Below are 20,000 nucleotides of genomic sequence, written 5' to 3' on the forward strand. Positions count from 1 at the left end.
CCATTACATATTATTCTAATTCTAGTGTCTATAATCAAGTACCTATAAAACAACGCCCTCTTAACTTTAAACTGTTAATCCGCAAATTATATCTGCTTTGGAGGGGGCGTATCTCGCTCGGTTAAACCTTATCCAAATAGTGACCACAAGTAAAGTAATCTAATGTCAGAACTTGCATTCTTATTATTTTTGTTTATAAACGTTGTCTGTTAAAGAGAGAGCGATTGCGCTTCAGAGGGAATCGCCTTGCATAGCGGATACATTTTCGGGAAATTCAAGTGTGTGACTCATAGGCTCTCTCTCTCTCTCTCTCTCTCTCTCTCTCTCTCTCTCTCTCTCTCTCTCTCTCTCTCTCTCTCTCTCTCTCTCTCTCTCTCTCTCTCTCGCTCTCGCTCTCGCTCTCTCTCGCTCTCTCTTTATCCCGCTCATTTCCATGTGTTTTTCATATGCCGTTGGAGCTCGCCCTCCCTCTTTTTAAGGAGCATTGTGTCTGGTCTGTCTGTTACGAGAAACTCCAGTACAGATTCTGTATTTCCACCAACAAGTGTTGCCCTATTCATTACTGTTAATACATTTTCCAGAGTGTTCGGTGCTTGTTAAGTGCTATTTTATAAAACAGGGGTTGAGTAAAAATAAATAGGAAAAAGACCAAAGTAGACCTAAACAATGGAAAACCTTTCACAGATTCATATGATGTCAAAATCCTTAAGATCAATGTGAGAATAAGAAGTGGGCTCATACAGCTTCCCTATTTTCAGTTCATGGAGGAAGCTTCTTGGGCTTTAAAGCTTCGTAAATTATTAGTGGTAAGCAGCTGTTTTTTCTTTGTTGAGATTGAAAAACAGTGCACAGCGCAACTTCCCCCCAAGTTACAAGTCATGTGTGCCCATATTTCCATTGCAACATGATAGAAAGGAGCGTCAAATGTATAGCTGTTCTCTCGGTTGCCATTGATCTTGTCCCATTCCTGTTTGTCTCCTGACACGATAATTTGTGTCAGGAGGAGTGCATCTTGCTTGGCACCTCTCCCGTGATGATGTCTATCCTCAGTGTAGAAAAATGAATGTCTCATGGACATTCCTTGTTAGGATGACATGTTAGGCTCTCTCTTGGCATTCCTTGTATTCTTAGGCGTAGTTTATTCTAGAACATTCCCGTGGTCTTTACTCCCAAACATCATCCCTCAAAGTGGACGCCCAGCCACTCTTCAGAGCCTGGAAAAAGAAGTTGGATCTCATTCTACTCTAAGCAGCTGTACTTCTCAATTGTTGCTGCGTTAAAATGAATCATTGTTGGATAAGATCCTCCAGGGTCGCGCTTTGTTGGCAAAGCAAGCCAGGGGCTGTTGATCATAGTGATTTAAGGGTTTATCTACCTATCTGTCTATACTCAGTTCTAGATATGACCAAAAAATAAGGTGTTCCTAAAAAGTATTAAACACACATCTTGCATGCACGTTAGTGCACAATCAATATACTTACATTTTTTTACCCTGCATTAATCATTAAATGTTATGTCAATGTCAAGGATGTTCTGCTTTGTTTTAATTTGGTTTTATTAGGGTTAGCACTATATATATTATATATAGTGCAAGTATTTATTTGCTACAAAGACCACATTGAGCAATCACTATCTAATCACGTCCGAAACCGCCTTTCCCATTTACAGCCTTACGTAATTTCTCTCAACGGCCGTTCTTACTTTTAGCATTTGGGGAACCAGTTGCGATGTGTGTATTGTTGTAAAATGTCACATTAGTCAAATGAGCTTTCATCATGTCTTATACCCTTCATCTCCCCAGGCCGGTAGAGGAACCATCAAAGCTAGTGCTAACTTCAAGGCCGAAGAGGATGCAGGGACGCTGTACAAGGCCATGAAGGGACTGGGTAACTAGACTTAACTTTCCCCTAGGCCACTAGGTCTTTGTTTGCTTTCTGTGGAACCTGTAAAGGACGCTGTCCTAACGCTGTCATTCGATACTGCTGAGGGCGCCTGTCCGGACTTTGGACCCGGTCAATATAAGTCCCGAAGTAGCAGCCGGCTGATGGCTAATTAGGACCCTTTCAACAGCATGTAATCTCAGGTGTCACCATAGAGCCTTTTCCACAGTACACCTCCTGCATAAGAGCAATTGTTGTTATTTAAACATCACTAATAATGTGTTCTTCCTGAGGCTACATAACTCCAGAGCAAACCTGTTATTAGGTTTGCTGGTTAAAAAAACAAAACAAATGTTTACGTATTCAAGTTAAGATGTTACTAAGGTAAATAAAGGAACATGTTAAACTTGTTAACAAGAACCCATGGCTCACGAGCTGTGTAACTATGGTGTTTGTTGTCATAGGTACCGATGAGGACTCTATCCTGCAGTTGTTGACGTCTCGCAGCAATGCTCAGAGGCAGCTGATCAAGGCTTCATACAAGACCCTGCACGGAAAGGTGAGGCCAAACGATCACAGAGCGATGGATTGGGTATAGGACCAGGAAAAACATCAACACAAAACCATCATTCATAGAAAATCTATAGGCACAAAATACAGCATTGGGGCACGTATATAGAGAATCATGTAGAGTACATATAAGCTGTGTTCGAAATAGTGCCCTATATTGGGTGCTCACCATTTTGTAGTGGTGTTCGAATTCTCAGTGGTTAATTTCATGCACTGGACTTCCCTGCATGTTACTCCCGTATACCACAATGCAATGTAGTCGTGTTTTTCCGTAGGAGAAAAGGAAGCTGAATAACTGAATTTAACATAGAAAATGTAACATTCAAAATTAATTAAAAAAAACTTGAACAAGGAAATGTAACATTCAACCTCCAGCTTTCCTTGTGAATGCCCGGTTTGTTAACATGATGTGGGCGCATCAGTCTGCGTCACACAAACACCCGGCATTTACTGACGCAAATGACGTTTAGAAATGTTCAGCGTAGTGCCCGAATTCTCGTTTGTTCGTTCCCTATATAGTGCACTTACTATATCATGAACCCTATATAGGGAATAGTGAGTGAGTGAATAGGGAACAATTTCGAACACAGCTATATTGTATAGCTGTGCATATGACCGCCAATCAGCAACATAAACAATATATACCTCTGCATTGTGGACAGCACAGAACTTGGCAGATATTAAATTAATTTCAACAAAACTACATTCAACTGGATTTGGGGTAGTATAGATTTACATTTCCAAAGCATGCAAAAAGTAAGATTTGATTCTCAATAATTGAAAATCAAAAAAGGTTCACGGAACGAATGGTACCGAACTGAGAGTGTATGTGTGGGACGGTATGTGTAGGTTCAATGTGTGTGTGTGTGTGGGATGTCCATGTAAAAGATAAGGCATACATTACAGTGAATGTCTCCGTCTCAGGATCTCATCGCTGACCTGAAGGGGGAGCTGGGAGGGAAATTCGAGACCCTGATTGTGGCTCTGATGACCACACCCCTCGCCTACGATGTGGAGGCGCTGCGCAACGCCATCAAGGTAGGCACCGTTGTAAACCAATGACTGAATATAAAAAAAAACCACCAATCGTCAGAAAATGACCTCTGACCCTTCTGTGCCACGTCAGGGGGCAGGCACCGATGAGACGGTCCTCGTGGAGATCCTGGCTTCCAGAACATGCCAGCAGATCAAGGATATTGTTGCTGCCTACAGACAGGGTAAACCAAATGGCCATTTCCCACTGTTCACACACTGTCAAGTCCTTGGATGTTATTAGCTATTGGTAGTTAGTTATGGTTATGAGCTGATATGTGATGTGGGGCTTTGTGGGCCAATTATTTCATGTGCCAAGGAAACCCTAAAACTGTCTGTCTGTCTGTCTGTCTGTCTGTCTGTCTGTCTGTCTGTCTGTCTGTCTGTCTGTCTGTCTGTCTGTCTGTCTGTCTGTCTGTCTGTCTGTCTGTCTGTCTGTCTGTCTGTCTGTTTGTCTGTGGGTTTCAGAGTATGATGATAATCTGGAGGAGGACATAGCCGGGGATACATCAGGTCACTTCAAGAGACTGCTTGTTATTTTACTCCAGGTACTTCTACTTTACTCTATTCTACTGCTGTACTGTTTTAATCTACTCTAAGTCACCAACTAGAAGTTCGGCATTAACAGTGACTTCTTGATCCTAGTTTAGTTCTACTCTATTCAGTTCTTTTCTATACTACCATACTCTACTCGATTATAACTCTATTATAATTGTATTATAATCTTCTCTTAGTCTATTATAGTGTTCTCTACTATACTCTATTCTATTATACTCTTCTCCATTATATTTGACTACATTCTACTCGACTGTACTAATAGCAGACTACTCTTTGTTCCAGGCTAGCCGACAGCAGGGGGTCCAATCGAACACCATTGAGGCTGATGCTCAGGTGAGTTCCTGGCATGTGCAGACCACTCTGAGTCTTAAGTCAATATTCCCCTTGCTCTATCAATGGTGTCTTTGATCCGCTTTCAAATGGGTGTGACTGTCATGTGTATCTGGCTCCGAGCAATTGTATATGCTTCCCTCTGGTGGCCGGAATATGTATAGCACAATAATGTTCCATGACCGGTTCACTCATATCACGAGAAACACATTCAACATGTTTTACCTAGCCCTGTTGATTAATCATCATTCAGAATTTGTTCTGATGAAATATACAGATTTGAATCTAGTTCTTTAGACTGTAGGGCGTTGACTTTGGGGTTTGTTCCCATGGTTTCAGGCCCTGTTCAAGGCAGGCGAGTCGAAGTTTGGGACTGACGAACAGGCTTTTGTTACCATCCTGGGAAACAGGAGCGCCGAGCATCTCAGGAAAGGTGTGTGTGTTTGGATGTGTGTGTGTGTGTGTGTGTGTGTGTGTGTGTGTGTGTGTGTGTGTGTGTGTGTGTGTGTGTGTGTGTGTGTGTGTGTGTGTGTGTGTGTGTGTGTGTGTGTGTGTGTGTGTGTGTGTGTATGTGTGTGGGTCTAGTGGTGTGTGTTTGTGTTTGTTCGCGAGTGTGTATGATCTTGAATAATATTTCACAATTTCAAGAATATCAAGAAGTCCTGCTGAAGCTTGTGTGTGTGTGTGTGTGTGTGTGTGTGTGTGTGTGTGTGTGTGTGTGTGTGTGTGTGTGTGTGTGTGTGTGTGTGTGTGTGTGTGTGTGTGCGTGATCCAGTGTTTGATGCCTACATGAAGCTGGCTGGGTACGAGATGGAGGAAAGCATCAAGCGGGAGACGTCTGGAAATCTGGAAAGCTTGCTGCTCGCCGTTGGTATGTAACACACACACACACACAAACCTGTTTTTATCACATTGTGAGGAACACCAACTGGCAGCTGCCTCATTGGATCCATCCTTCATGAAGGGTCTAGAGACACGCTTTTAACCGCTAAATCCATTATCAATTTATGTGAACACAGAATTGACTTGGAACATCCAAAACTCCCTCATACATTTAAACCCTTTTTAAAAGCAAAAAAAATCGTGACAAGCCTTTCATTTAAATTATGTTGGATTGGAACCTTAAAAGGGACCTATAATGAAAAAACACTTTTCCTGGGATTTGGGGTGTTGTTTTGGGGTCTCTGGTGCTCCCACACGCATATAAACTTTGAAAAAAGTCTGTACTTGAATTTTTGAAGGAGATATGCATTTCTGAAAGTACCCCGCCAACAGTTACCAAAAGAGCGAGTCAGTTTCGGTGCCCCCTCCTACGTAGGAAGGGGGCACATTTGAATATTACCTACCACATCCCCACCCCCCTCCAATCCGAGCATAGCTAAGATTTTGTGGACTAGCGGACAAGCAGCTCTGGTGGGGGGCGCTTGGCAGCAGCCCGGCAGCCCAGCTCCGGGAGTACAAGCCCTTTCTCTGCCGGAGCTGCCGGACTGCCGCCGAGCTCCCCCCGCATATTATTTTGCTGCCGGCAAAATAATATGTCTCCTTAAATATTAGATGACATAAAATTGAATCTAAAATCCAGACTGCCAGATTTTTCTTAAACAGATCAGATTCTAAAATATGTATGTTGGACAAACGTACGATTACCATGATGGGTAATTTACCTAATAACCTGCGAGTGCAAGTTTGCACTCCGCATTACCCTCTATGACCACTAGGGTTGACAAAGAGTTGTGAAAATGACCTCTCGGGTTCCATTTTTTCTCTTTAAAGGGGACATATTATACCACCAGGTGTGACTATGATCAGCAATTACAAACTGTTTGAAAATCGGAGTCATCTGACATCACTAGTGGTCGTGTCCGCCGAGATGTGTGCTGGGTAGATCAGTCCACCGGCCTAACCGGTGAACTCAAGCAAACGTTAATCCACGCTCATCTATCTAGCACACATCTAGATGCCCACTAATGATGTCAGAAAACGCAGATTTTCAACACTGCTTGTAACTGCTATTCACACTCACACCTGGTATAATATGTCCCCTTTAAAAAAATATATGCACCAGTCATATCAGCAGGCAGTTTTGTATTACACTGACCTCCAGAGGTTTGATGTGTTGTTTTAATGTCTTCCTTCTCAGTGAGGTGTGCCCGGAGTGTCCCCGCCTACTTTGCAGAGACCCTGTACTACTCCATGAAGGTGAACGCACCATCTCTCTCTTTAACCTTCACCGCTCTCAAACCCTCCTCTCAACTCAACGGGTGACGAGTGAGATGTGGCACCTTACATTGTAATTTAAAAGATCTATCTTATATTTAATGTTACAATCCCATCCTTTCGTTAGATTCCCCAGGAATTTAGCACTGACAAAAACCAAAAGTATCCTATAGAAGGGCAAACAGGTTCTTTATGGTGACCTAGGGATACCTAGTATGCACCATGAAACAATTTACTCACAACAATTTACAACTTTATACCACTGATTCCTTCTGAGGAAAGAACTGAAGTGGTTCCCTCTCAAGGTCCCAGTTGAGAACTTAGAAACACGACAACAAAACCTAATTAATAGCAAGAGGGAAACATAGAGCAGGTGCACCTGGTTCGCCATACCAGGAAAAATGGCTGAAAACGAAATAAGCTAAATTACAGAATAACGCGTTTCATAACACATGCCTACTTTCTCCAGAACATCTTTATATAAAATAAAGAATTCCAATTGTCTATGTTGTGAACATTTTCTGGCAGAAATGTTGATTGAATGACACCTTAACGTGTGTGTGTGGGTCTGTTGCGTGTCATGTTTTCACACGTATCACCCGCGTTATTCTGTAACGGAGCAGGGGGCAGGAACCGACGACAACACCCTGATCAGAGTGATGGCCACCCGCAGCGAGGTCGACATGATGGACATCAGAGCCCACTACAGGAGGCTGTTCGCTGGCTCCCTGCACGCAGCCATCAAGGTGGGTGTGCACACACATACTACATGTCATGCTACACACACACACACACACACACACACGTTTATTCATTCACATACATTATATATTCATATTCAGGGCATTTAGCAGACGCTTTTGTCCAAAGTGACGTAGAACCGTTCATGCATGCATGCATCAACACCGACGGTGGAGTCAACCATGCATGGTGACAGCCATGCATGGTTGACATTTAGGGTTAGGTGAATAGCATCTAGGGTTGGGTGTCTTGCTCAAGGGCACCTCGACACTCGACGCTCTAGGAGGAGCCAGGATTCGATTTAGCAACCTTCCGGTTGCAAGTCAAACTCGCTCTACCACCTGAGCTACTGCCACCCGTTTACATATGTACATGTACATATGTACTAGGTACATAGTATGTATGACCATGCACACGTACACACCCAAACATCTATTTACATCCGTACCCACTGATACACACACACAAACACTCACAGATACACAAATTATAATGCAGACATTCAGAGCATGATATTAATGTGTGTGTGTGTGTGTATGTGCTCTACAGGGGGATACCTCTGGTGACTACCGTAAGGCCTTGCTCCTGCTCTGTGCAGGAGACGATGAGTAAGCAGCAGCACCAAGCCGGTTTAAAGAAGGACATTACCTGAAGTGCTTGGTCCCTGTCAGCCTGTAAGACAGTCCATTACCCAAACTTAGGAAGACATTCTCCACAATGCAAAGTGTGTTACTCACAGGAGGTGTATGCAACAATTCTCCAAAAAGTATCTCTGTGAAGGGTAGCTAACATTTTGATTGATACCAAAGAAGTTTTGAGGTCCACTAATGGCAATATGATGTTTATGTTTCAAACCAAAATATCAGATTATCTTTGTATGCACTTTGTATTTACAGTCCAAGATTTTCCATTTTTAACTCACCTGTTATCTTGAGGGTCAATTTTACCCATTTCAATGTTTAACCTCTATAAATAAATATAATATTAACACAATTGTTTGTTTTCAATGTCCTGTTCACATTTTGAATTCATCAGTATTCTTGGGGTCGATTTGACTGGGGTCTGTTTTAGATGTATAGAACCTAAGAGCCTTAAAAATTGTACACACTTTTGTTTTGGTTGTTTTGGATGACATTGAGGTCACTATTACATGCAATTTGATCATTTTCATAAAACAGCCCTTTGCATAAGGGTCCTAACGTAGGACCACTGACAGCTACACACGATAGTGGAAGAGAATTGCATATAAAAGCTTACACATCAGCCTTCTAAACCATTTCTCAGAGTGCTCTGTGTGCCCTCTCTTTATGCTCTCTCTCAAATATAAAATGGCAACAGGTATTCTGGACATATTGACACGACACCTATGATAAACTATGTTAGTAATGGGAAGATAACAGGACGGTTTACTAACTGTGGTCGTTGCTACTGATCTACTACCTCAGGTTGGCCAATAGATGGAGCTAAAATCCCTTGGTTAGAATGAGGAGAACGTTTGGACGGACCTCCGTCACATCAGCAGAATACCTCAGGCAGTAGGCTATTTGTGATTTCAGATGATCCTGTTGCTAGAACCACAGATAGTGATTGAGGTCTAAATTGCTTACTTGTATGTCTTTCCTCTCCAAAATACACACATCAACAAAAGTTAGGTTGGAATTGACGTCTGTTTTACCCATGTTATAACTTGTTTATGCAGTAGAAGCTTCACATCGGGGACTATACACCTATGATCCGTGGCGCTTACGTAGACGTTGTGGCATATTTAATGATTATATAGATTTACATTTTGATTATAGATGATATAGCTGTATGTATTATCTGTTTTTTAAGTCTTATAGAAGTAAACTTAACACAATTAAAAAGACAGGCATTAGACCTTATTGAATGGGTGTGTGTAAGTGTGGAGGCCCTTTGGCCTATTTGTATTATAAATGAGGGTCAAGCCAGGTCCTGTTCAGCCCTAGGCTGATCAGCTAACTGTTCCCGGTCACGGAAGCGGTTGATTGTTATTACGGTAACTATCAGCCAATAACAGGAGCTGAAAAGAAGGGTGTGAGCTCAGGCCACCTCTAGTCACAAGACGAACAATGACTAGACTCCACCCCTGCCCTGTGTGTAAGTGTGTGTGTGTGTGTGTGTGTGTGTGTGTGTGTGTGTGTGTGTGTGTGTGTGTGTGTGTGTGTGTGTGTGTGTGTGTGTGTGTGTGTGTGTGTGTGTGTGTGTGTGTGTGTGTGTGTGTGTGTGTGTGTGTGTGAAGGTATGTGTGTGTTTGGGGCTATGTATCCTTTCTAGGTCACATTTTTTAGCTACTTATTAGAGCGTTTTTTGTTTTGCAGTTTCCTCCCCCTCCACGCCCCCACCTCTCTCTCTCTCTCTCTCTCTCTCTCTCTCTCTCTCTCTCTCTCTCTCTCTCTCTCCTCTCTCTCTCTCTCTCAGAACTTTCCTTTGTTTTCTTCCCATTTTCCCGGCCATGGCTGAGCCTCATGTGTGGGCAAGGGGCTTGGCCTGCGTCAGAGGGACTTACCGCAAACCATTCTTCAAGTTGAAGCTAAAACACAACATGACATGTGGCCCCTGAAAGATACCAAGGCAGGGTACAAAAATAAACAATTTTCACTGTGAAAATGTAATCCTTCAGATACCTTTCCTATAAATCAGGAAATCTGCATTGCACAGTAAACATATTCCTGCTCAAAAAAATCTTTGCTTTGTATTTATTTGAATACTCCAGGATTGGAAACCAGCTCTTGCACAAAATATAGCTTGGATTTCATGGCAAAGTTTAGAGAGGACACTTGGTTCTGATAGAAACGTTGGGTCAAGTTAGTCATTACTGCGTTTAAGTCTCGGCACGCATTGCCTGAACCGGATCACTGCTTCTCCAAGATGAATTCTCAGTGAGATTTCCACACCTTTTAAGTAATGTTTGTCTGTTTGCCAAACGCCATATCATGCACTGTATTTTATAGCAGCCACTTAACTTGTTAAGATTGTTATCTCTCACCAGTTGCTTCTTGCCCGGGTGCACAGATTGGAGGGAAGGCCTGATTCGACAATATCTATATTATATGATTCTTCTTTCATTGCTTGAGGATGTGGTGAACTGTTCCCATGTGGTTCAGAGAGTGTACATTTCTCCTCATATCTGCTTTGCTATATAGCTACATCTTTTACTTTACTAATGACCACGACCTCTCTTGGTCATTAGGATTTAATCTCTGCCTCATTTTTCATTAACAAACTCTCTCTCTTCTTAGTAACATTGTGTATCTAATTGAATTGAGATTTGGCAAAGTAAAAGGATCTGAATGCTTTAGCAAACAGCATATTCCATTTTTTTTATTTGTACTGTACTGTACTTACTAGTAATTCATGAAAAGTACTAATGTTGTAAATGAAAAGATCATATATACAAAAATATGAATTGTTATCCAGTGAAATAAGTAATGCTTGGGGATCCGGGGTGAGGTCCGAAGCACTGTATGTATGTCCCACTCTCATGAGGGCCTGAGCCCCCTAAAGATGGTCCGTTTGGTGTAGCTTTCATATTAAACTGCCGTTTTATAGCCCCTGTGCAAATTCACAGTAAACTTCACTAGACACCCTGGGCACTTTCTCCTGACATGTTAACAATTCATTCACAGCTGAAGGCTCCTTTTACGACTGCTGAAATGAGGAAATAGTAGTAAATCTGTTTTTCCTATCACATAGCTGCAGGTAACATCTGGCATACTGTGGTTTAGTTCCACTACACTGGAGAAAACACATGAAGACATTAAAACGTGAATCTGCCGTCTGCATTGGTGGTTGCTGTCGGTTTATCGTCAATTGGGAAAATGTTACAGGTCATATAAAAGGGGAAACCAAACCAATGCGAATACAATCAAATATGAAAACACACATGGGCCCGAACACAGGCTGGAACACACACACACACACGCCCGCAGGGAGGCAAGCATAAATACAAACACACACTCACACACAAAGAGGGACAGAGAGAGACACACACAGAAAGACAGAGGGACAGAGGCAGACAGTGACAGAGGTTCTGCGTTCTGGCTGAGCGGTTCCGGGTTCGAACCACGCCGTGCGATGAGTGGACACCATCCACGATAAGCCACTTTAGATTAAAAGTGCCCCGCCAAATATCAGCTATTGTTCTTTTACAAACGTTAAGGGTGTTTGTTTGTGTGTTTGTTTGTTTAACCCACCCAGTGCCCTTCAAAGAGCGTGGTTCCTGTGGCCACCGTGAGTGAATGACTCAGACATGCAACGTGCAGTCATGCTCCAGCTTGCATTGGCAGAAGCTTCAAAGGGCAACAGGTCTATAGTAAGGAGAGGAAGCAGTGGAGCGCGGAGAGGAGAGGAGAGGAGAGGAGAGGAGAGGAAGCAGTGGAGCGCGGAGAGGAGAGGAGAGGAGAGGAGAGGAGAGGAGAGGAGAGGAGAGGAGAGGAGAGGAGAGGAAGCAGTGGAGCGCGGAGAGGAGAGGAGAGGAGAGGAGAGGAGAGGAGAGGAGAGGAGAGGAGAGGAGAGGAGAGGAGAGGAGAGGAGCCCGGGTCGCGCTGTGTTACTACAGGTATTTGTTTTTGTTTTCTTTGTCAAGGCCCCGGAAAGACACACCCTCCTTCCGGCCGGGACACAAGGATTCCGGTACTCCTTTACCTTACGGCGGGGACGAGATCAGACACGCTGGCCGCATCAGGGGTAGCAGAGAGTTTGGGTGGGTGGTGGTGGGCGGGTTGGGCGGGTGGGGGGGGGATGAAAAGGTCAATTACGTCTCCGCTTTACGCACATTCCTTTCATGCAAGTTCGACTCACTATGCTGTTGGTTATTGGAAGAAGAAAAAAAAAACATGTTGTAGCTGGAGTCTCTCTGGCATCTAAAGGTGTATTAGCTAAGTACCACCGCTGTGTTTTGGCTCTTGGCGTTATGTAAGGGGTGTCAGGCCACCATTCAGCCCACTGAAACAAAAAGGGGAGGAGATGTACACACACACACACACACACACACACACACACACACACAAGCACATGCATGCACGAGCACACACACACACACACGCACGTATGTACGCACACACACACACACACACACACACACACACACACACACACACACACACACACACACACACACACACACACACACACACACACACACACACACACACACACACACACACAAACACCCATGCACCCAAATACCTGATGGTCTCTTCCAGGGGGCTTTCGGGTCTTACTTTAATAAGCCTTGAAAGCCCACTCTCCCGGTTACTCTACACATGCTTCATTTAGGGCAGAAATGTGCTCCCACAGCGTTACTCCACGCAGGACCTCAGTGGAGGCTCAACCACGCAGGCTCAGGGTCTAAGATGGCATTCTCATTTCCTCCTCCACCTTTGACCTTCAACTCGACCAACTTCCTTCCTGGTGGCCCCCGGGGCCCCTGGAGTGTGTCCTTGGTGTTCGCTGTCAAACAATGCGGCCCTGTAGCATGCGCTTCCGGGGGGGATTAAGTGCTAAGTGCTGTGTCTCTGTGAGTGGTCTGTCACAGGGAGGGTCAAGGGTCAAGAGCAGCCACCAGGAAGGGATAGCACCAGTCACATCTGGCTTTGCATGTAAAGACAATTACAAACACACATGCACCCTCTCTCTCTCTCTCTCTCTCTCTCTCTCTCTTCTTCTCTCTGTTTATGACACAACCGTATGTGCATCAACACACACACACACACACCCACACACACACACACACACACACACACACACACACACACACACACACACACACACACACACACACACACACACACACACACACACACACACACACACACACACACACACACACACACACACAAACACACCCGGTTGCTCTTTATAACACATCTGTGCATCAACACTCATGTAACACGCCAACCGACCCACCCGCACCAACATACACACACACACACAGGCATATTTCAGAATCCTTCTTATGTTTTTGGTAGTTCATACAGGGTGAACAAACCTGTCTGAATGATTAAGACACACTCTGAGTCTTATACACAGATGTTCCTATCACTGAGATGGTAATGAGAGACCGGGACAGGAAACTATAACCCTCAGACACAGTAATGAGATGTTGTGTGTTGGTGATGTTTACATCCCAGATGTAGGAAGGGAAGAATGAAAAAAGAAAAGAAAGAAAGAGAATGAAAGAAAGAGAGCAAATAACGTGGATGTATATTTACATGCAAAGGTTGACAGAAACTAAAAATAATTATCTGCTGAGAATAATATGCCAATAAATTAACTATTACAATTATTATCCAACACTCCGACCCTATTTCTTTAATCCTGATTTATTCCGCCCACGCAATGCCACCCAGCAGGACTTTATAAACCCTCATAACCATACGCACGCTTAAACAATTCTATATGAAACACGCAAGATAGCCTATAATTCCATAATTATAATTCCACGCTTGATGAATCACACACACAACAATGCACACTTTTGTATTTATATAAAATATTTATTTGTTGAGCATAAATACAGTGGGACAGATTATGTTCTTAGTGGTTTGTTGAGATTATTGCGACCAGAAAATAACTTCCCATTAACAATAGCCTATTCTCTTCAGGTCAACAGCAGCGCAAAATCTGTTCTGTCCATAAAGTCCCACCAGATCTAAAACCTTTTTTTTAATCAATAACCAAATGATCAGCATTCCGCGCTGTCCAGCATGGAGAAAAAGAAGGAGCACACACTCGACCACGGTCCACTGCAATACTCTTCGCCCCGGTTGGCCTTGTTCACGGGCGTGCACTCTTGACCACTGACGGTGGTCGACTTGACAGTCTCCCGATCGTCTTTGTGCGTAGTAGTGGTGGTGGTGGAGGGACGGGGGGTGGTGGTGGTGGAGGTGGTGGAAGAGGGGGAAGCACGCGTGGTCGTGGTCTCGTGGTCGGCTCGCGGGCCCCCCGGGCCGAGTTTGAAGTGTACTTCTCTGGGCGCGCGCTTACACATCGAGGCTCTCACCATTGCGCGAGTGTCCTCGCACAACTGGCCCTCCATCTTTTTCAGCGTGCGGGACACCTGTTTCCAGAAGCCCGCGGGGTTTGAGATGTAAGCCGGGCAGCGTGCGGGTTTGCCGACGTACTCGCACACCTTCATGGAACTCACTCCGTCCCTGGCAGGTGCTTCCTCCGAGTTCTCGCAGCTGATTCTGAGCTTCACCACATCCCGCTCTTTCTTTGACGCCCAGGTACACTGAAGGCTGTTCTTGGTGGAGAATTTTCCTTTGGGTTCGGTGGACCTCATCCCTCTGTCCGCTCTGCCGGAGCCCCTGACCCGAACCGGCTCCGTCTCTCGATCCCCGGCGAGGAGCTCCCTGCGCCCCTTCTCGCGCGCAGCGTCTGATACGCAGACCTGTTGCGCGAGGCACGCGAGCAGCAGGCAGGAAAACGAGGTCTTCAGAATCACCATTTCAACCTTATAAAACCCGCAAACCTGCAGAAATAAATAATAATGTTTAAGGACATGTGGCTGGAAATGATGAAAACGTTTTCTTCTGACAAATGTAATTGCTGCAAGTCGCTTTGGATAGAAGCGGCTGCTAAATGCCCTGAATGTAAATGTTTTATGCCCCCCAAAAAAGGTCAATACACCTATAAATAACGAATTCTACGCCCCTATCAATTAAATACATTTCATAATATTGTGTGTTGTTATTCCAATAGGCTACTTACTCAAAATCACAAATGGGATGATAGTCCTTGCTCAAATCGAATTGCATCTACAGGCATCCCGGGCATCGCACATGGCATTTATAGCGGCACGCCCACCGCTCCCACCCTACACACAAACACAAATGCGCTCACGCTTCTACACGCACACGTGATGTGCATGCGCCACAGCCTCGGCGGTATGTCTCTGATGTGGCGTCGGCTCCGCAGCTCGTTCTACGCGTCCAATTACCAGCACAAGAGTTGAAATTCCGAATATGATGGTGATTGGTGATAGGCCAATTAAACGTTAAATCTGTATCTATTTTATATACCTATTTGATTTTTGAACCTTATTTAAGTTACAAACCACAATATGGCAATTCATTGCCATGTTCCCGTGTTCAAACTTTTGGGCGGTTTAGAAATCGATCGTAAAGGGATCGAATCTTGTAATGCAATGTATTGGTCTTATTAATGAATGAATGAATGAATGAATGAATAGGCCTACCGTATTCACAGCAAGGTAGCTGAATAGACATGGTGCCCATAAAGATGGTGTCCATGGAGGTTACTTCCTCAAAACCCTTTGAACGTTATCATTATGAAAATTGCTTGAGTCACCAACAACAACACCGAATATTCATCTTTGTACAATTAGCTTTATGAAACAACGCCACCCTGTGGTGGTTTGTTGCGCGCATGCAAAACAAGTTATATTCAGTTTTACATTTGCGGGCTATGTGTGTTATGGTAATTATCTTTTTCATATAGCCTAGGCTCTATCGAAATATGCAGAACTGTCAGTATGATCTTAATAGCAATCCCCTTCCCCCTCGTAAGACTTTGCAAATGGTCCGGACCATGTGGTTTCCACATTAGCACCAAACGAAGTCCTTCTCGGGTTCTTCTCTTCTGCCTCCCCAGTGAAAGACACACAGGTGCTGCTCCCCTCCATTTGGGCCGCAGGAACCTCCAACAAAACTCACTCCATCCCCCTCTGGACTACAGTCGCTATTATGTTTGCGTGGGGTCAATCCGCCGAGCGATCCACAGGCCTGTTTCGTTTCGAGTTTACTTTGAGCCACTTCCTGTAATTACGTTCTGTTATCATTGGCTGTGTTTTAACTGCGTCTAGCTTAATGGTTGTCCTCCGCCAGACACTGGCCTGCTGTTAGGTTGGGATGAAGGCGGCACAAGGAGTCCATTTATAAAATAAAAAAGTAACCGACACCCTCTGCCCCCCCCCCCCCCCATAAGTAAACACTAAGGAAGAACCAGACAAACACAGGCAATGAAAAGACATCTAGGTTATTTTATTTTGTTTCATTCACTATTTGTTTACATCTCCATTGTAGGACCTATTAAATCGTATTCATTACATGATACATGCCTGGCCTGTAGGTATGCCTGAGTATACAGTGCAGTTTTTAGACTTCACTAGTGTACAAACAGCAACACACATTACCATATGTTTACACTGCATCCAACCACACACGCAGAGACACACACACACACACACACACACACACACACACACACACACACACACACACACACACACACACACACACACACACACACACACACACACACACACACACACACACACACACACACACACACACCAACATGACACACACTTACACGTCCTCAAACATCTAACTCTCAGACGCCACAGGTGGGGAAACGGCGTCTCTCTGTTCTGTGTCATCTGACTGATGATTCCAAATAAATGGGAATAGAGATCTTCAAAAGAGAACTGAGGTTGGTACAGTTCTAGATCTGCTGCAACTTGGCCACCTGCAAAAGAACAGGGGAGAATAACTGAGACAGGTTCAGACAAACTCCATTGATCTAGTTAGAGTTTGTTTCTGTTTAAATATGAGAAACAAAAAGAAACATTGGAGCTAATCAACTCCTCGGTTTTAGAGAACCACTTCATCAGAGTGCAAATCACAACAGCACCTGCACCCACAATCCTGTTGGATATCATGTCATCATAATCTGCACAAAAAAACAGCTTATAATCGAACGCAATGAAGAGAACTGAGTGTGCTAGCATGAACCCAGGTCCTCTTCATCACGATACGGTCGTTTCCACCCACCTGTGTGTTAAACACGCCGGCCTTAGTTATGGAACCAGCCGATGAAGTAGCTGCAGAAGCCATGGAGGCTCTTCCAGCAGTACTCTGTGGCCATGCGGGACGCATCAGACCCCTCCGTTGGACGGGGGGTGGTGTTGGGGGAGGCCTTCCCCTGCTTGGTGGTGGGCTTCTTGGGCTGGCTGGCTGCCTTGCCGCCTGCCCCTCCCTGGGGCTTGGCGGGCTGCGGCTGGGGCCTGGCAGGCTGGGGCTTGACGGGCTTGTACGGGCTCGCGGGCTTAGCCTGGGCCGGTGCCACGGGTCTCCTCTGGTCCTGGCTGGGCTTGGAGGGCTTGCTGGTGGTGGTGGTGGCGCTGGTGGTGGTGGCGGAGGTGGTGGCGGCGGCGGCACCGCTGGACCCGGCGGAGGTCTTGGGCCAGGCGGCCAGGAAGGTGATGTGGGCCTCGTCGGGGTACTTCTTGCACATGGCGGGCCGGTAGATCTTGGGCCCCTGGCAGGCGTGGCTCAGCTTCCTCAGCTCCCACATCACCTGGGTGAAGTAGTGGCGGGGGTTCTGGCTGTAGGCGCGGCACAGGTTGGGCTTGCCCTGGAAGTCGCAGTAGTAGGAGCGTCCCGCCGCCCCGCCGGGGGCGCTGGGGCCCCTGCAGGACACGCGCAGGCGGGTGTAGTCCCCGGCTCCGGACACCGCCATGGCGCAGGCGTCCTTGCTCTTGGTGCTGAAGCGGATGGGCTCGTCCCAGATGCCGCGCTGCGCGGGCTGGGCCGGCGCCCGGTTGTCCACGCTGTTGTCGCTCTGCGCGTGCGACACGCAGGCGAGCGTCGCCAGCAACGCCAGCAGCAGCGGCATCCTGACGCTGGTCCTCATGGCCGGGGGTCGGGGTCGGAGTCAACGGCTTCTCGTCGGTGGGCTGGGTGTCGGGTGGGGTGTTGCGTGCCGGGGGAAGGTTGAGGTGTGAGCGAGGGTTGGAGGTGCGCTAGGCTTTTAAACGGCAGGGGTGCACAAAGAGGGCATTGATGGCCGCACACATTGGCTCAGCCCCCCACCTCCAGACCCATATGAAAATAAGAGGGGGGATGCATGTGTGTGCATGTGTGTTTAGATGTATGTGTTTATATACCGTGTATGTGCATGTGTGAGAGGGGGTAGGATGGTGGTATTGAAGGGTCGGTATACATATGAAGCCAAATGTAGAAAAAAGGGTTGCAGGACATTATATACACTCCTATAAAAGGTTCTTTGAGTACAGCTAGGGAGGAGGGGGTGTGGGGCAGAGAGCTGTAACGGCAGGTTAGCCAAGCTATTTCCTCCTGGTTTTTTTCCAGCAGGTCCAGGATGTTCTGAGCACACTTTGGCCGGAATCTGAAGCTTCTATCTTGGAACAAAAAGTACCAACGCTGTTCGAATCACCACGAGTACATACTCATAGCATGGCCCATGCAGTAATCATTACTGAATGAGCTTTGTCCCTTCTGCCATTCTTGCACACACTAATCACCCTCCCTAGTGGCCTATTACATCGATCTTATCTTATCGCACGTGGCTGTTTTGTGTACCGTCTTAGTACTGGGCATAAGCATGCACTCTTTGATGTCAAAATGCATTTTCTCTTTGATGACAGTACCTAAATTCCTATCCATCTATCTTTAGATGCATCACTTATTACACTTGGATTGTATAGCGTATTGCACATACACACATGCAAACGTGCAGTGCATGCATTACCGTAAAATGAAAATGTTGCATCCAGAAGAAACCAGAATGGCAAGGCCTGCTGATTCACATGAAGCTCAGGTGGTGGACGTGTGGTTGTGTGTGTGAGAGGATGAACGTTAGTTGTGCTTCCCTTGCCTTATTGTCCACTTGTCTTCCTCTTATTATGTCATTGTTTAACTCCAACCATTTCATTCATAAATGCTATTATCTAGTTCAAGTTATTTGATTTAAGACACAACAAATACACAAACAAACCAATGGCCAACAGCTTCTACTGAATGGAGATCTTTATTCAGTTTGGGGGTCCACAGCACCAAGTGTTCACAGCACTGGCTCCGGACACAAGGGCGGCTTCCAAAATCATTCCCCTGTTCACTCATTCCCATATACAGTGAGCACCATATATAGTGAACACTATAGTACACTATTTAGCAAGTAGGGCAGGAAATAGGGGGAAATCTGATTTTGCATCAGAAATCTATTCACTTGACGGGAAACCATGCATAATGCAACTTTCTTTCACTGTCCATTAGAGGTACTTCATATAGGGAACCAAATTTGCTCACTCATATTTTGAAATGCATTACAAAATAGTGATCCACCAAAAAGTGTAGGCTGCTACTATACAGGGAACAGGTGAAGGATTTTGGACATGTCCAATATGGCAAAAGAAGTACCACAAGTACCTTTGCTAAAATGGTGTGGGGGAAACCCAATGTAGGATCATGAGTTGTTCGATGTAAGCCGTATTCTATCTTTCTTTGTGTCTGTGCTACGCAAATATGATCAAGCTAGCTAACTTACTAGTTAGCTAGCCGAATCACTTGTTTTTATCCCTTTAATTAACATTTTCATGCTTTACATTGAAATACCAGTCCCTTTAATAAAAGTGTCTATTTGGATAATGAAACTCAGACCTAATGACATTGGCTAAATCCCCAGCATTCCCAGAAAGAGTAAAGACAAAAACATAACGAAGAAAATATCTACTGACATGGTTATAAAACAAACATTAACAAAAAAATATATAAAACACTCAAAAGCCTTGAAAGTGTAAAAAATGTACACTTTTCACTGTGTTGAATCGAAAATCAGCAAATAAAGAGTATAAATAAATTGGTTTCCTAACATTCATCTATAAAC

General features: G+C 45.0%; 4 protein-coding genes across 5 annotated transcripts in view; 1 reads left to right on the forward strand and 3 right to left on the reverse strand.

Moving 5' to 3' along the window:
- Nucleotides 1-8,321, forward strand: part of anxa5b (annexin A5b) — an 8,942-nt gene extending 621 nt beyond the window's left edge. The window contains exons 3-13 of one of the 2 annotated variants that reach the window (XM_060047667.1): nucleotides 1,802-1,886; nucleotides 2,345-2,439; nucleotides 3,375-3,488; nucleotides 3,577-3,667; nucleotides 3,951-4,030; nucleotides 4,323-4,373; nucleotides 4,710-4,803; nucleotides 5,146-5,241; nucleotides 6,511-6,569; nucleotides 7,208-7,333; nucleotides 7,878-8,321. In XM_060047667.1, coding sequence (XP_059903650.1) covers nucleotides 1,802-1,886; nucleotides 2,345-2,439; nucleotides 3,375-3,488; nucleotides 3,577-3,667; nucleotides 3,951-4,030; nucleotides 4,323-4,373; nucleotides 4,710-4,803; nucleotides 5,146-5,241; nucleotides 6,511-6,569; nucleotides 7,208-7,333; nucleotides 7,878-7,940 — 954 coding nt within the window. In that variant the 3' untranslated portion in view covers nucleotides 7,941-8,321. The remainder of the gene's footprint in view (nucleotides 1-1,801; nucleotides 1,887-2,344; nucleotides 2,440-3,374; nucleotides 3,489-3,576; nucleotides 3,668-3,950; nucleotides 4,031-4,322; nucleotides 4,374-4,709; nucleotides 4,804-5,145; nucleotides 5,242-6,510; nucleotides 6,570-7,207; nucleotides 7,334-7,877) is intronic. The other variant, XM_060047668.1, reaches the window with a different exon arrangement.
- A 5,504-nt stretch (nucleotides 8,322-13,825) lies between these two features.
- Nucleotides 13,826-16,046, reverse strand: fgfbp1b (fibroblast growth factor binding protein 1b). The gene is made up of 3 exons (XM_060047671.1): nucleotides 16,028-16,046; nucleotides 15,063-15,168; nucleotides 13,826-14,823 (listed from the first exon to the last, which is right to left on the reverse strand). Exon 3 carries the CDS (start codon nucleotides 14,797-14,799, stop codon nucleotides 14,035-14,037), a length of 765 nt encoding a protein of 254 aa, XP_059903654.1. The 5' UTR covers nucleotides 14,800-14,823; nucleotides 15,063-15,168; nucleotides 16,028-16,046; the 3' UTR covers nucleotides 13,826-14,034.
- A 287-nt stretch (nucleotides 16,047-16,333) lies between these two features.
- On the reverse strand, nucleotides 16,334-18,198 carry fgfbp2b (fibroblast growth factor binding protein 2b). The gene is made up of 2 exons (XM_060047669.1): nucleotides 17,147-18,198; nucleotides 16,334-16,841 (listed from the first exon to the last, which is right to left on the reverse strand). The coding sequence occupies exon 1, from the start codon at nucleotides 18,006-18,008 to the stop codon at nucleotides 17,169-17,171; it is 840 nt and encodes a 279-aa protein (XP_059903652.1). The 5' UTR covers nucleotides 18,009-18,198; the 3' UTR covers nucleotides 16,334-16,841; nucleotides 17,147-17,168.
- A 928-nt stretch (nucleotides 18,199-19,126) lies between these two features.
- prom1b (prominin 1 b) overlaps nucleotides 19,127-20,000 on the reverse strand; it is a 26,675-nt gene continuing 25,801 nt past the window's right edge. Inside the window, 1 exon segment of the mRNA XM_060047660.1 lies at nucleotides 19,127-20,000. This exon segment is cut by the window's right edge and continues 254 nt beyond it. The gene's annotated coding sequence lies outside the window, so the exon portion shown is untranslated.

Source organism: Gadus macrocephalus, chromosome 3, assembly GCF_031168955.1.
Source record: "Gadus macrocephalus chromosome 3, ASM3116895v1".
Classification (NCBI taxonomy): domain Eukaryota; kingdom Metazoa; phylum Chordata; class Actinopteri; order Gadiformes; family Gadidae; genus Gadus; species Gadus macrocephalus.